Here is a 13,459-nt window from a genome sequence, read left to right as displayed (position 1 = left end):
CACAAAGCCAAGGTCAGCCCCAGGACCTGGGATGTTATAAGGAGGGTGGGCAGATGGAGAGGCTTTGAGGTCAGAAAGGAGACATGGCCCTTATTCCTCCTGGAACCTCTGAACCCCATCTTTGGGTACCTGGTCTGAGGGGGGAGGCAAACCATGCCTTGGGGGCCCCAGTCTGAGGGTCCATGACTCTTCATTGGACTGGACCTTCATAGCCTGTGTTCTACCCCCAGGTCTCTGGGTCCTCAAAGGCCAGCGGGCCAAGATCACCAGAGCTACCCTTGATGCCTCCAACCTCCTGGCCAGTGTCATGTTGCCGCAGCGCCCAGAGTACGATGTACTGTTCCAGGTCACGCAGTTTCCCACCCAGGGCCAGCTGTTGCTGTCTGAGGAGCCCCTCCATGCCCGGCAGCCCCACTTCCTGCAGTCCCAGCTGGCTGCAGGACATCTGGTGTATGCCCACAGGGGTGGGGGCACTCAGCCGGATAGCTTCCACTTCCATGCCCACCTCCAGGGGCCAGCGGGGGCCTCCTTGGTGGGACCTCAAACAGCAGAGGCCTTCGTCATCTCAGTGCAAGATGTGAACGAGCAGCCACCTCAACCACAGGCCTCTGTCCCACTCCAGCTCACCCGAGGCTCCCGCGCCTCAATCTCCCGGGCCCAGCTGAGTGTGCTGGACCCAGACTCAGCTCCCGAGGAGATCGAGTTCAAGGTGCAACGGGCACCCCACAATGGCTTCCTGAGCCTGGCAGGAGCCAGTGCAGGGCCTGTGACCCACTTCACACAGGCCGATGTGGATGCAGGGCGGCTGGCCTTCGTGGCCAATGGGAGCAGTGTGGCAGGCATCTTCCAGCTGAGCGTATCTGATGGAGCCAGTCCACCCCTGCCCATGTCCCTGGTTGTGGATGTCTTGCCATCCACGATTGAGGTACAGCTGCAGGCACCCCTAGAGGTACCCCAAGCCTTAGGGCGATCCTCACTGAGCCGGCAACAGCTCCAGGTGGTTTCAGACCGGGAGGAGCCAGATGCTATATACCACCTCACCCAGGGGCCCAAGTACGGTCATCTCCTAGTGGGTGGGCAGCCAGCCACAGCCTTCAGCCAGCTCCAGGTAGACCAAGGTGAGGTGGCCTTTGCTTTTACCAACTTCTCCTCCTCCCATGACCACTTCAATGTCCTGGCACTGGCCAGGGGTGCCAACACATCAGCCACAGTGAATGTCACTGTGAGGGCTCTGCTGCATGTGTGGGCAGATGGGCCATGGCCCCAGGGTACCACCCTGCGCCTGGACTCCACCATCCTAAATGCAGGTGAGTTGGCCAACCGCACAGGCAGTGTACCCCGTTTCCGGCTTCTGGTGGGACCCCAATATGGCCGCTTGGTCCATGTGCCTGGGGCCAGAACAGAGCCCAGGGACAGCCGGCCTGTGGAGCACTTCACACAGCAGGACCTTGAGGATGGAAGGCTGGGGCTGGAGATACGCAGGCCAGAGGGTAGGTCCCCAGGCCCTGCAGGTGACAGTCTCACTCTGGAGCTATGGGCAAGAGGTGTCCCACCTGCTGTGGTCTCGCTGGACTTTGCTACTGAGCCTTACAATGCGGCCCAACCCTACAGCGTGGCCTTGTTCAGTCTCCCTGAGGCTGCTCAGACAGAAGCAGAGAGGCCAGAGAGTAGCCCTCCAACTGGCGAGCCAGGCCTGGCGGCCTCCAGCCCTGTGCCCACTGTGGCAACAGAGGGCTTCCTGGGCTTCCTCGAGGCCAACATGTTCAGCATCATCATCCCTGTGTGCCTGGTCCTCCTGCTCCTGGCACTCATCCTGCCCCTGTTCTTCTACCTCCGCAAACGCAACAAGACAGGCAAGCACCATGTCCAGGTGCTGGCAGCCAAGCCCCGTGATGGCCTGGCCAGTGACACGGAGACCTTTCGCAAAGTCGACCCCAGCCAAGCCATCCCACTCACGAACTTGACTGGCCAAGGGCCCTCGCCAGGGGGCCATCCAGACCCAGAGCTGCTACAGTTCTGCCGGACAGCCAACCCTGCCCTCAAAAATGGCCAGTATTGGGTGTAAGGCCTGGCCTGGGCCCAGACACTGAAGGGCCAGGAACAAGCTTCCTCAGGCCCCAGCACCACTGCTCCCATGCCCTGGTGCTGTCTGAGTGTCCCCAGGGCCACAGAGACCTGAGGATGCCAGGGATGGAGGGTGCTGGGAGAAATCTGCAGAGGTCCGGGACAGAGTACAGTCAAAACTGGCATCTCCCCAGCCTATTCCATGCAGAGAACTACAGGGGCCAAGGGCAGAGGCAGGCTCAGAGAGTCAGTCCCTTGCCCTGGAGCTACTTTGAGCTGTCAAAACCAGAGCAACCTCCTACATGGGTGAGAACTCTGGGTCCTGGATCTGTGACCTTGGGTGAGTCACTCCTGATCCTCTTAAGGACGAGGAGGAGAAAGGGAGGGGCATACATGGGTTCCTGGGTGTTCCCTCCACACCAGGCCTCCCCTTGTCTCTGCCCCAGGGTTCAGAGAAAACTTTTCCCTCTGGTCTTTTAGGGAGATGGCATTCCCCAGAGCAGAGAGCAGAAAGAAAGGGACCCTTTACTCCCTGGAAGGCATAAGCCAGTAGAATATGTTCAGAATGCAAGTTTGGTGGGCTGCTCTAGGGACAGGTTTATTTAAGGGGGATTACAAGGAAGCTATTTAACACGGCGCTTAGCTAGCCCACACTGATGGAGCCCCTGGCAGTGTGAGATGGAGGCCAATTCATTCACAGGCTGAGAGCTAAGCAAACGGGTCTGTGGCCCTGCAGAGGGTTAGGCTGGGGAGCATGCGGGGTCTGAGGCCACAGACACTGTAGTGCCTGTATTCCCCTGACAGCTGGGGGGCAGGCAGTTGGGGGCACTTGGCTCCATGCGGCCTGGATAAACGGTGCTTCAGAGGTTCTGGACAGCTTGTGTGTTGTTTGTCTGACCATGCACTGGACCCTTGTCCTCACCAACCTGCACTCCCTTAAGCCTCAACCAGCAGTGTGGCCAGGGCCACAGGAGCCCTGTACTTCTACCTCCTGGAGCCTTCCAAATCTCTGCCTCCTCTTTGTGGGATGGGACCAAGTCCTTTGGTTTAGTAGACATAGGCTAGGCCCTCTCCGAGGAACTTAAAGCAAAAAAGGAAACTAAGGGATGTTCAGCGTCCAGCCCTAGATTTTTTTAGCCTGAGTTTTGGCCTCCCAAAACTCAGGGACGGCTCTGTCCCTCCCCACCCACCTCGCAAGAGGTCAGAACAGAAAAAGTGAGGAAAGTGAAGGGAACATGGGGACCCCAAGCCTGGACCCTGGTGCTGATGAGTAGGCTGAGGCACTGCACCCACAGGTGCCTTCCCTCAGCTCACTGGAGATTTTCACAAGGAAGATTTCTGCTGGCCTCTACCCTTCCAACAAGAGGCCCAAGGGGCACTACTTCTCAAAGGCAGAGTAAGCAGCAGGATTCTGAGAGCTGTCCCTGTGTGTGGCCTGAGAGGTTGTCATTTGATTAGGAGTGAGTTTGAGACACAGTGTCTCCAGGAGGCCCCTATGAGTTCCTGTGGAGCCACCGCCCTCTGGTTCTTTCCCCTTTGAGGGTCTCTCCCAGGGTTGCAATGGAGACAGATTGTGGGTCCCAGGGGATACCCCACGTGAAGTCCCCAGAAGCAGCATGAGAGGTGTCTGAGCTCTGGGGTGGGGTAGGAGGCAGGTTTCTGAGCACAGCCAGATTGGAGATCAAGTGCCCCAGACAGCCTTTGGCTGTTGACCTGCACCTGGGGAGCAGAGTCACCTCTTCCCTGTGCTTCGACATCTGTCACATCTAAACCAGGAACTAGGGCTAGAAAGAAGATCCCCTCTTCTCCACAAGCTGTCCCTGGACCACCCCTCCCTCTAATGCCCTTTACATCTCAGCATCTGGCTGCCTTGATCCTCTCCACTCTCTCAGAAGGTTCAAGAGGGCCCCTGGAATCCTGGCATGTCACTGCTGAAAGAGCCCAGGGATCACAGGGAGACAGAGTCAGAGAGGGAAAGGGTGTCACACTCAGCAAGGCAGCAGTACAGTAGACCAGACCCCTAGGCCTAGCCAGCTCTTGTTGCCACAGTGAAAAGCTTGCCCTGGAGGGCAGCCAGGAGCCATAGGTGGGGAGGCCCACAGAGATCCCTCAATACCCACAGCTCAAAATCCTGGCCCGACTTCTGGGTCTCTTCAGCACTCTCTAGGCCAGCCTCATACAGGGCCTTGTCAAGGGTGTCTACAAGCCATACCCCATGCTTTGCCCAATCTCTCCCAAAAGCCCAGGACTGGATCCTCGGGGCCCTGGTATCTGGGACCAGTCTCCACCCAGAGCAACCAGTTTCCTTGGAACTGTAAATTGAGACAAGGGTGACAGTCCTGAGAGGCAGGATCTGGCCTCAGCTTGGATTTCCCCCAGAGGACTGACCCAACCCTCTCTGTTCACGCAGGCCAGCCTGCCCTGCCCCCAGTGTCTACTCCAGCTCCTCTAAACTTCTGTTGGACAGTGGGCTGGCACCCAAGGCTTGGGGCCAACAGCTCTTCCAGGATCTTGCAAATTTCAGATATGCCTCTGAAGCTTAAGGGGGTTGCTATCCACTTCACTAAATAATTCACCACCTCCTTCTGGTAAAGAGCCAACTCCTCCCAGGCACTGAGGATGGAAGCCAACCTGTATACAAGTGATCAGAAATGTCTGGAAGCCTCTGACCCTCTTTCTCACATACACACAATGTGCACTTGTACAAACAGCTGTGCACCTTCAGCTCTTCAGACATCCAACACAGAGATAAACACCTACCTACCTAATACATACTTGTACACACAAACTTTGGGGATATATGCTTCTTGCCTGTGGCCTTCCCACAGTCCCAGCAACTAGCACATTGAGCCAAGGGCCATGATGCCCTGCCCATCCAGGGAACCAAGGTGACATCAGCAGATTGGGGAAGTGCCCCACAGTGGGAAAGGTGGCATTGGAGTGAGTGTGAGGAACAGGATAGGGGTTCCAGAGAGATCCCCAGCTTAGGAGCCCTGCCCACCAACGTAAATGGTTTAACCTCTTAAGTGAGAAAGGACTCACTTTCAGCCCCTCTCCTCATTCTAGAGGCTGGCCCTTTAAGTGGAGTTGCTATTGCTGCTGGGAAACACAGAGTTAGAACCATCATTCTCCGATAGGAAGCAGGAGAAATGGTCCCCCACTACCACTTCCTGCTGACCAATGTGAACTGCTGACATTTTCCTCTGGGCCCTGAATATTCCATATCTTAAAGAAACAGCAGACATACTTGTGCAGCTCCCCAGAGCTCCCTAGTTGAGTCTCCTGTTCCCGGCCATAACAGGTGAGGGAGCCCTAGCAAGTGCGTGGAGCAGGAGCTCTCTCCACAGCACCTGGCCCACTGTAGGTCCTCTTAGTTAATGTCATGTAGTTACTGCTATGATTATTCAGGTGTTGCCAAGCTCATTTTGTGCCAAAACTGCTGCGGGAACTGCAAATAGGAATCCCTCCATCCCTTCCTGAAGAGCCCCAGACCTGCCAGTGAGTACCTAGCACACCATGATGTATGCCCTAGCCCCGTGGTTGGAGCTGGCTGATGAGGCGGAGCTCAGAGTGAGAGGGCAGCTGGCTCTGCCTGCATCCTTCTCTCCTTAAAGAGTGTGGGATTTTCCTAGGAAGGGGCAGCCATGCAGCTGCCAAGCCTAGCATGCCCAGCTTACCTCCTGATTACATTTCTATTCTCAGTGCAATGAGATGCATAATTTAACTGAGAGCTGCTATCCTCATAAAGGGTGCCAGCTTCTCAAAGGGCACCTGTGGCCTCTAGGATAACTTCTAAACTTTACAGTGTTCCTTCATGTTTCAGGTGTCCTAAGAGCTCCTAAAGACTGAGGCAGCCCTTGGTTAAATCAACCAGTGGCCAAGAAGGGACTTTTCTACCTAAACACAGCCTTACTGGGGGCTGGAGGAGCTCCCCGGCTTCAAAGCTTGGAACTGCCAACTCTGTTAGCCTGGAGCTGGGAGCTAATCCCAAGGCTTCCTTCTGATGGCTGGTAAGGTCACAAAGGACTCAAGTGACCAGTCCTGAAGGCCCAAATTCAATGAGTTCTCTAAGTCTTTACTGCTCAAAGTAGGGTCTAGGGACCAGCAACACCTGGGAGCTTGCTGGAAATGAGGAATCTCAGGTGCACCCCAGAGTTCTGAATCACACACTGCATTTGAACAAAGTCCCAGGTACTTAGAACACAACCAAAGAGCAAAATTGAAGACACACTAAGTCTTCCCCCTCAACCACTGGGGAAACCGAGTCAGAAGAGACAGGGACCAGGCAAATGTCACACTAGGCAGCGATTTTCAATCCTTTTTTTCATCTCATGGTACAGAAACTAATTACTAAAATTGTGCAGCACACCAAAAAATACAATTTTTGCCGATCTGACAAAAAAATAGGTATGAGGAGCAAAGGGGGGCAATCAGGACAACTGTAATAGTATAATCAATAAAATAAAATTATATTTTTAAAATATAATTTTGATTCATTCACACCAAATAGCTATTGTTGTATTGGATGTTGTCATTTTTTATTTGACGATCTAAAGGAAAAGAGGTCAGTGCCCCTGACTAAAAGAGTCAGGTTCTGCATGTCGTAAAAAACTTTTGTGGCACATGGTTGAAACTCATTGCACTATGGCAGTCACTCAGCCTGGAAGGAGGTCAGACCTTATGACTCTGTTCCACTGTCTTTCACTCCACTCGAAGTGGATGTTCATTGAACATCGACTAATCTCTCCTCAGCCTTTTGGCTAAGATCAAGAGTAGTATCTGAACATCTACTAACCACCTAACCCTGGGCTCCCTGTCCTTCTCCCCCACACTCCTTTGAAGTGCCTATATACCGCATATATTTGGGGGGATAGGGTTCTTTTTATAAATTTTTTATTTGTTTATTTTTATTTTTTAAGATTGTATTTATTTATTTTTTAGAGAGGGGAAGGGAAGGAGAAAGAGAGGGAGAGAAATATCAATGTGTGGTTGCCTCTCACGTACCCCCTACTGGGGACCTGGCCCGCAACCCAGGCATGTGCCCTAACTGGCAATCGAGCCTGTCACCCTTTGGTTCTCAGGCCGGTGTTCAATCCACTGAGCCACACCAGCCAGGGCTGGGAATAGGGTTCTGATGTGGGGGTTCCTACTCCAGGGGCCTCCAGGCAAAGAAGGAAGCAGAGGAGGGTGAGGCTGGAAGCCAGGTCCAATCCAGCAGGGAGTGTCTTTAGGAAGAAGCCCACTCTCACCCTTACGTCCCAAAGACTGGTCCCTGTGAAGTGCAGCAGCTCCTTACACCCTGCCTTCTGCAACCCAGCTTGGTCCTCTCCCTGGCTTCGACCCACCTGTCTGGGTCTCACATACAGAGTGAAGGACAAAGGGAGGTGTCCAGGCAAAGTCACCAGCTGGTCACCTGTCTCAGCCATGGCAGAGCAGAGGGGTCAGCAGAGACAGGGGAGGAGCTACCTGTTTGTCAGGCTTCCACCAAGCCTGGTCAGGAAGGAGGGGCTGGGCTCCCAAGAGTTCTCTGTCCCACAGAGGGTGGAAGCTAGAGACACTGCTACACTAACTGTCCCTTCTGTCCCCCAAAACAAATATTGTCCATGACCCCCAGTCTAGGTGCTGCCCTGGTCCTAGGACCCAACTCCCCTCCCCTTCCAGATTGCTGTGACCCTGGCATGAGTGAGGTTCCTCAGTACCTTTTACAGTAAACATAATTCTTTGCTGTGTGCTCCTTCAGGGCAGTACCCAGCCTGGCCCAGGGTCAGGTGTACAGTAGATGTTCAGCAAACATCTATCACCCGACTATAGCCCCTCCCCACATAGGCCAAGAAGTCTCTAACCACCAATTCCAACTGGACCTCCTTTCTTGAGTTGCCACTGGTTCCCCTGCTTCCCTCATTCCCAGGGATGCTGGCTGGGCTCCCAGTTGTTGCTCTGGCTCCCAGATACCTTTCAGGGCCCAGGCAGAACTGACCCCAGGCCCTAAGTTTCTAAGGAGCAAGTTTAATCTGTCCCTTTCAGATTCTTCAGAGCTCACACCTCTCTCTCTCCCTATGGCTCCTTCCAACCCAGATATCCCAGATCTATCCACTTTCACCAAATCATACATGAGAGCCCACCACAAATAGAATCAAAGTTGATTACATGGGGCAGAAGGAAGAAACAAGGCAGAGACCCCTCCTACTCAGCCTTCTCCTGCCCTACAGCCCATCCTCAGAATCTCCTGTGCCAGCTGATCTAATGACTACAGCACTCACCTGACCTAACCTTCAAGAGGAAGGAGCACAGTAGAGCCAAAGGTGCCCCCACTGCTACCCACCCAGAGGACTCTGCATGCAATCGATCGGAGGGCTCAGAGTCCCAGCCTTATGGGAGTAACTGTCACAACCACACAGAATAATTTCTAGAAGCTCAGAGCCCCTCCAGATGCCAAGGACACATCTCTCAGCAGTGGAACCCTGGGCACCAAGAGAGGCATTGGGTAAGTGTGAGTGGGCCAGAAATATCAGACACTCTGGCCTTGGCAGTGACCTCCAAGAACCAGGGTCTTGTTGGGGAAGGTGGAGCCTGTTCTAAAGGGTCATTGAGCGAGCAGGCAGGTAGGCAAAGCTGGTAGAGTCGTGGAAGTGACTCAGGACAGAAAGGCCCCTTCTGACTCAACCTTGGTAAGAGGTCTCCTTGTGGGCATGGCATCCAGACAGGCAAGTGGGGCAGAGCCCATGAACCCCAAGAAGATTCCAGACCATAGGACCTCAGACCCTCTGTCCCATGATCTACCCTGAGAACCTCAGAATCTAGGGACAGAACCCATGACCTAAAGGAGGGAGGGCAGGGCTGGTGACTGTCTCTGCTCAATGAACTTGTGCAAGTCCACCTACCTACTCTAACTCAGGTGGGATCATTAACCCAAGACAGTATGGATCTAAGCCTGGAGGAGCTTGGTCCCTGGTTTCTGCCTAAAGCCCCACCCCCTGTCTTTATTTCTGCCCCATTGCCCATCCATATCGGTACCCATGAGATGTGGCTAGCAGGTGGCCCCAGACCAGGTCCCACTTATCTGTTGGAGTTAGGACCTATCAAAACAGAGCAACTGACCAAGATTTCTTTTCAAATAGTCTTTGTTGTGAGAGTGCTCTTAGAATAGCATCATACATAGTAAATGCTTAGTAAGTGTTCACCATATGATTAGTGTTGTTATAATGGTGATGATTTTGAATTGCCTAGCACATGGGAATTGTCTGGCATATTCTAGATGCTTAACAAATGTTCAAAGTTGATATTTTTGTTATTATTATAATTTACTACAGCCATCACTAGTGCCTGGCACATAGTAGGTGCTAAACAAATGCTCAGTCATCCTGGAAAGTCAAATGCATGCATTCCCCTTCTGGAAAAGAGCACATCGAGGCACTCATCTCTGCTGGGTTCTGGAAGGGAGAGTAAGCTGTGCAGCAAGGAGTTAAATTCTGGGGTAGAAGCTAGCAACCCCACTCTGACCTCCCTTTCTCCACCCCTCCCCCGCTGATTCAGAGGACTACCCCTGAGGTTGGGGGGGGGGCGGCTGGGACCATATGGCCTACCTTGGAGGAAGAGGGCAGGATGGGATGGGTGGGTTCAAGGAGGGCCAGAACACAGGCTTCCTGGAGGAGACCGGGGCTTTGGGGACCAGGCTGAAAGAAGCTGCGAAAGGCCCAACCTGTTAGGGAGAGGCCCCAGGAGTAAACCTCGTACTGGACTGGAGGCATGTTCTTCCACCACTGCCCACCTCTCAGGGTCAAATTCTTTAAGATGAAGAAATGGGGGGAGGGACTGCTAAGACCCTGGGCCAGAACTTTGTACCCAGTTGCCCCTAGTTTGAGTGGCCTCAGTTGTCCAACTACCCAGGAGTCATCCTAGGAGCCTCAGGAGTTGGCCAGGAAGGGATATCCCCACCCTGCATACATGCATACCCTATACCCCACCCAGCCGATGCCAGCAATACTGGACTGAGCTTCAGTGCCAGGGAAGAAGGAGGTTTCCCACTCTGCCAACTGGGACAACACAGCCTCCTGTTAGCCAGAGAAGGACAGGGAAGGGCTCTCTAGGCCACCTTGGCTTCAAGCCAGCCTTCCAGAGGGTGGGGCAGGGACTGGCGCTTACCCTCTCCTATCCCTTCACACCCATGCCTTGCTGAGAAAGACAGAAATACTCCCCAGAGCAAGTCCTGGGTCCTGGAAGGTGGGAGATGATGTCAGGGTGGAAGCATGCATTCAGAACCCAGTTGCCGTGGCAGCACACATGCACACGCACACATATTCTTGGGACTGCCCCATGCAGCTGTGCACAGTCGTGTGCAGGCGTACTCACTGGCTGCAGTGGGCCTGTGCAAACTAGAACCTGAACACACCCTCCTCGGAGACCTGAGACACAGCCTAGCAGGCATCTCAAATCACCTGCTGTGAGCCAGGTACTGTTCTAAGCACTGAGGACACAGCAGTAAGCAAGACAGACAAACGTCAACTGCCCTGAAGGCTGCCTCCTAACAAACAGATACATGTAAAATCTAACTTTTGCACTGAAGTATTTACAGATAAGATTGTGTGATATCTGGAGTTTGTGGGAAGCAAAGGATGTGGGAGAACAAAATATTGCCCAGGGTTGAAAACTTGAGTCTGAGGTATAGCACATGGGGATCCACTGTACTGTATTAGTTTCTCTATTGCTGCATGTTTGAAGCTTTCCATAATAAAAAGTTAAATACATACACGTATATAATTGGCAGTTGGTAATAAGTAAAACAAAGAGAAAAAGGCAGGGTGTGGGAACAGAAGACTGACTAGAAAGACTCTTTGGATGATCAGGAAGCCTTCTCCAAGGAGATGACATGTAAGCAAAGACCTAAATTAACTGAAGTGTGAACCAAGCAGACACTGGGAGGAAAAACATTCTACATAGAGAGGACAGCAAGTATAAAGGCCCTGAGGCCCAAGCAAGCTTGGCCTATGTAAGGAATAGCCAGCAGTCCAGTAGGCCTGCAGTTCTGTGTCCACAGTGAGATTAGAGGCCTTGTGGTCTGTGGTAGGAGTTTAGAATCTATGCTACAAATGGCAGGAAGCCCTGGAGGTTGAAAGCAGGGGAGGGACATAATTTGATTTAGAACATGGTTTTAAAAAATCACTCTGGCTCCTGTTAGACTGATGTGGAGCAGAAAAGAGGGCAGAGAGCAGCTTGGAGGCTGCTGTAATAGTCCAGGCAGGCGTGTCTATGGCTCAGGTCAAGCAGCGAGATGATGAAATGGGTCAGGTTTGGGACCTCTTTTGAGGATCTAACAAAGTTTTACTGGTGGAGGAGATGTGGAGTGTGAGAGAAAGAGAGGAGCTGAGCGTGATTCCAAGGCTGGGTGGAGCCCTGGGGTGAGAGGTAGCTCACCCAGGCTGGAAAACATGCGCCTGCAGCCATAACGTGCCTCCCCGAGGATGGTACAGTCAGGCCCAGGTGCTCACAGATGCACTCAGCCACCACACAGCTGGAAGCACACACTCCAGGGCACCAGGCATATGCACGGACCCCACCACTCAACAACTCAACATCTGCTGCTTCACTCTCTCCCACATTGAAGCCCCCAGGTCAGAGCTCTCACCCACCCCCATCTTTCCCAGCTCAGCCAGGTCACTCACAGGACATGCCCCCCACCCCAAGTGTTTCTCTATCAACCCGCACTCCTGCCCATACTGGTTCCTTTAGCAAGGAGGTTCCTGATTCAGATTCTTCTCAGAGATCAGAGTCTGGCCCCTGACTCCAGCTCCTTCCTCCATTATCAGATCCTGCTCTCACATTCCAACCTGAGGCCTTACAGAAAATAATCCCTCAGTAAATATTTGCTCAGTGCTCTCTCTGGGCCAAGCCCTCTGCCCTTTCACCCTGACTTGAAGGCCCACAGCCACATTCACCCAATACCCACCACCTGCCCCCCACTCTCCTCAGTTCCCAGCACCTCTGCATTCACTTTGCAGGATGGCCGCCCCCTACCCTCCTCCCACCATGGAGCAGCTGCACAGCCAGCCCCACAGACCCACACAGGGCACTCAAAGCCTCTGAGTCTCTTCATCTGCAGGGACAGGTCAGCAATAGTTCTCACCTGTCAGACTGTCATGGAAGATCCTTAGCATGATGTTTAGCACATAGTAGCTGTTGTGCACTCAAGGCACCCCTGCCTTACTGGCCTGTGCGGCTTTGAGGGCCTAACACACCTGGGACAGTGGCAGTGCCTGCAGTCATGATTTCACGTCCCTGTGTAATTGTGCTTACCATAACTTGAGTGATGTGGAGGAAAACCGAGACGGAGTGGTGACTTCGCCTGAGGTCCCCCAGTGAATCCACAGAGGTAGTCCTGAGGTGTGAGCCTGCCTCATAACCCCTGGGCCATGCTATCCTGTGTCAGTGGAATATATGACAGCATGTGGCCCAGTGGATGCCTCCTGCCTTGTACTGACAAATAATGTGACAGCCTGGAAGCCCCAAGAAGTCTGCTCTCACGAAGATACAGTGGCAATATGTGGCAAGGCTCAAGGTCCAGGAGTAGCTGGGGCCTGGTCCCAGGCCCAGCCCTGCCATTTACCCTGAATGTGGCTTTGAAGGTTTCATCCAGTCAGTTTTCTCACCTATAAAATGAAGCTCCCATATTCTTGGCCTAAACTGCTCTAAGTTTCTGCTCAAAGGCTTATAATCCCTGAGGCCCATTACTAAGTACTTGCTACATGCAGGCACTGACCCGCTGACCTGTTTTGTTTATGTAGCTTTTTTTTTTTGCTAAAAGCCACCTGACACTCCTGTTATAAATGGACTCATGAAAGCATGGGTCAGTTAAGAAATATCCCTAAAACAAGTATGTACAGGGCAGGATTTGTGCTTGGGCTCAGCCACTTGGGTCCTGACTCTGGATAGAGCAGGGAAAGAAGCCAGAGAGCTTATCAGTATCTGGGGGACATCGTGGCTGTCTAGCAGAGCCTCATACTGACCCACTCCACCCAGAGCCTTCCTGCCACACTGGTGGACCAGAAGAGTCTCCAGATTCCTCGAGGCTCTAACCAGCCTTCTACCTCAGGCATCAGCTACTTCCCTCCCAGCACCAGTGGCCCAGGACTGCACAGGTGGTCTCACACCAGCCTTGGATGCTCCAGCACCTGCCTCGCTGGGCTTCATTTCCTCGTCCCTTGTACACAGGGTGGTTATGAAATACTGACCACCCAGTGTCCGTCACGGTGCTGCCTGCACTGGGATAACAGAGGGTGGCAGTGTCTCTAAGCAGCCCCCAGAACTCCTTGTGCTTGACCGTGAGATGGGAGCTTGGGATTGATGGCCACAAGCCCAGAAGGAACACTGCCATCCCTGCCTGTCCCCACAAGGTACAGGG

The 13,459-nt window shown here is 53.3% G+C and overlaps 1 protein-coding gene across 2 annotated transcripts in view; it reads left to right on the top strand.

The window, feature by feature from the left end:
- Nucleotides 1–6,486, top strand: part of CSPG4 (chondroitin sulfate proteoglycan 4) — a 51,731-nt gene extending 45,245 nt beyond the window's left edge. For both annotated transcript variants that reach the window (XM_045848543.1, XM_045848544.1), the window contains one exon: nt 231–6,486. In XM_045848543.1, the coding sequence (XP_045704499.1) occupies nt 231–2,065 (1,835 nt within the window). In that variant the 3' untranslated portion in view covers nt 2,066–6,486. The remainder of the gene's footprint in view (nt 1–230) is intronic.
- The last annotated feature ends 6,973 nt before the right edge of the window (nt 6,487–13,459 follow it).

This window comes from Phyllostomus hastatus, unplaced genomic scaffold, assembly GCF_019186645.2.
Source record: "Phyllostomus hastatus isolate PE091 unplaced genomic scaffold, TTU_PhHast_1.1 phas_contig_62, whole genome shotgun sequence".
In the NCBI taxonomy this organism is placed as follows: domain Eukaryota; kingdom Metazoa; phylum Chordata; class Mammalia; order Chiroptera; family Phyllostomidae; genus Phyllostomus; species Phyllostomus hastatus.
Note: the sequence above shows the minus strand (reverse complement) of the source record. Positions and strands in the feature narration are given on the sequence as shown.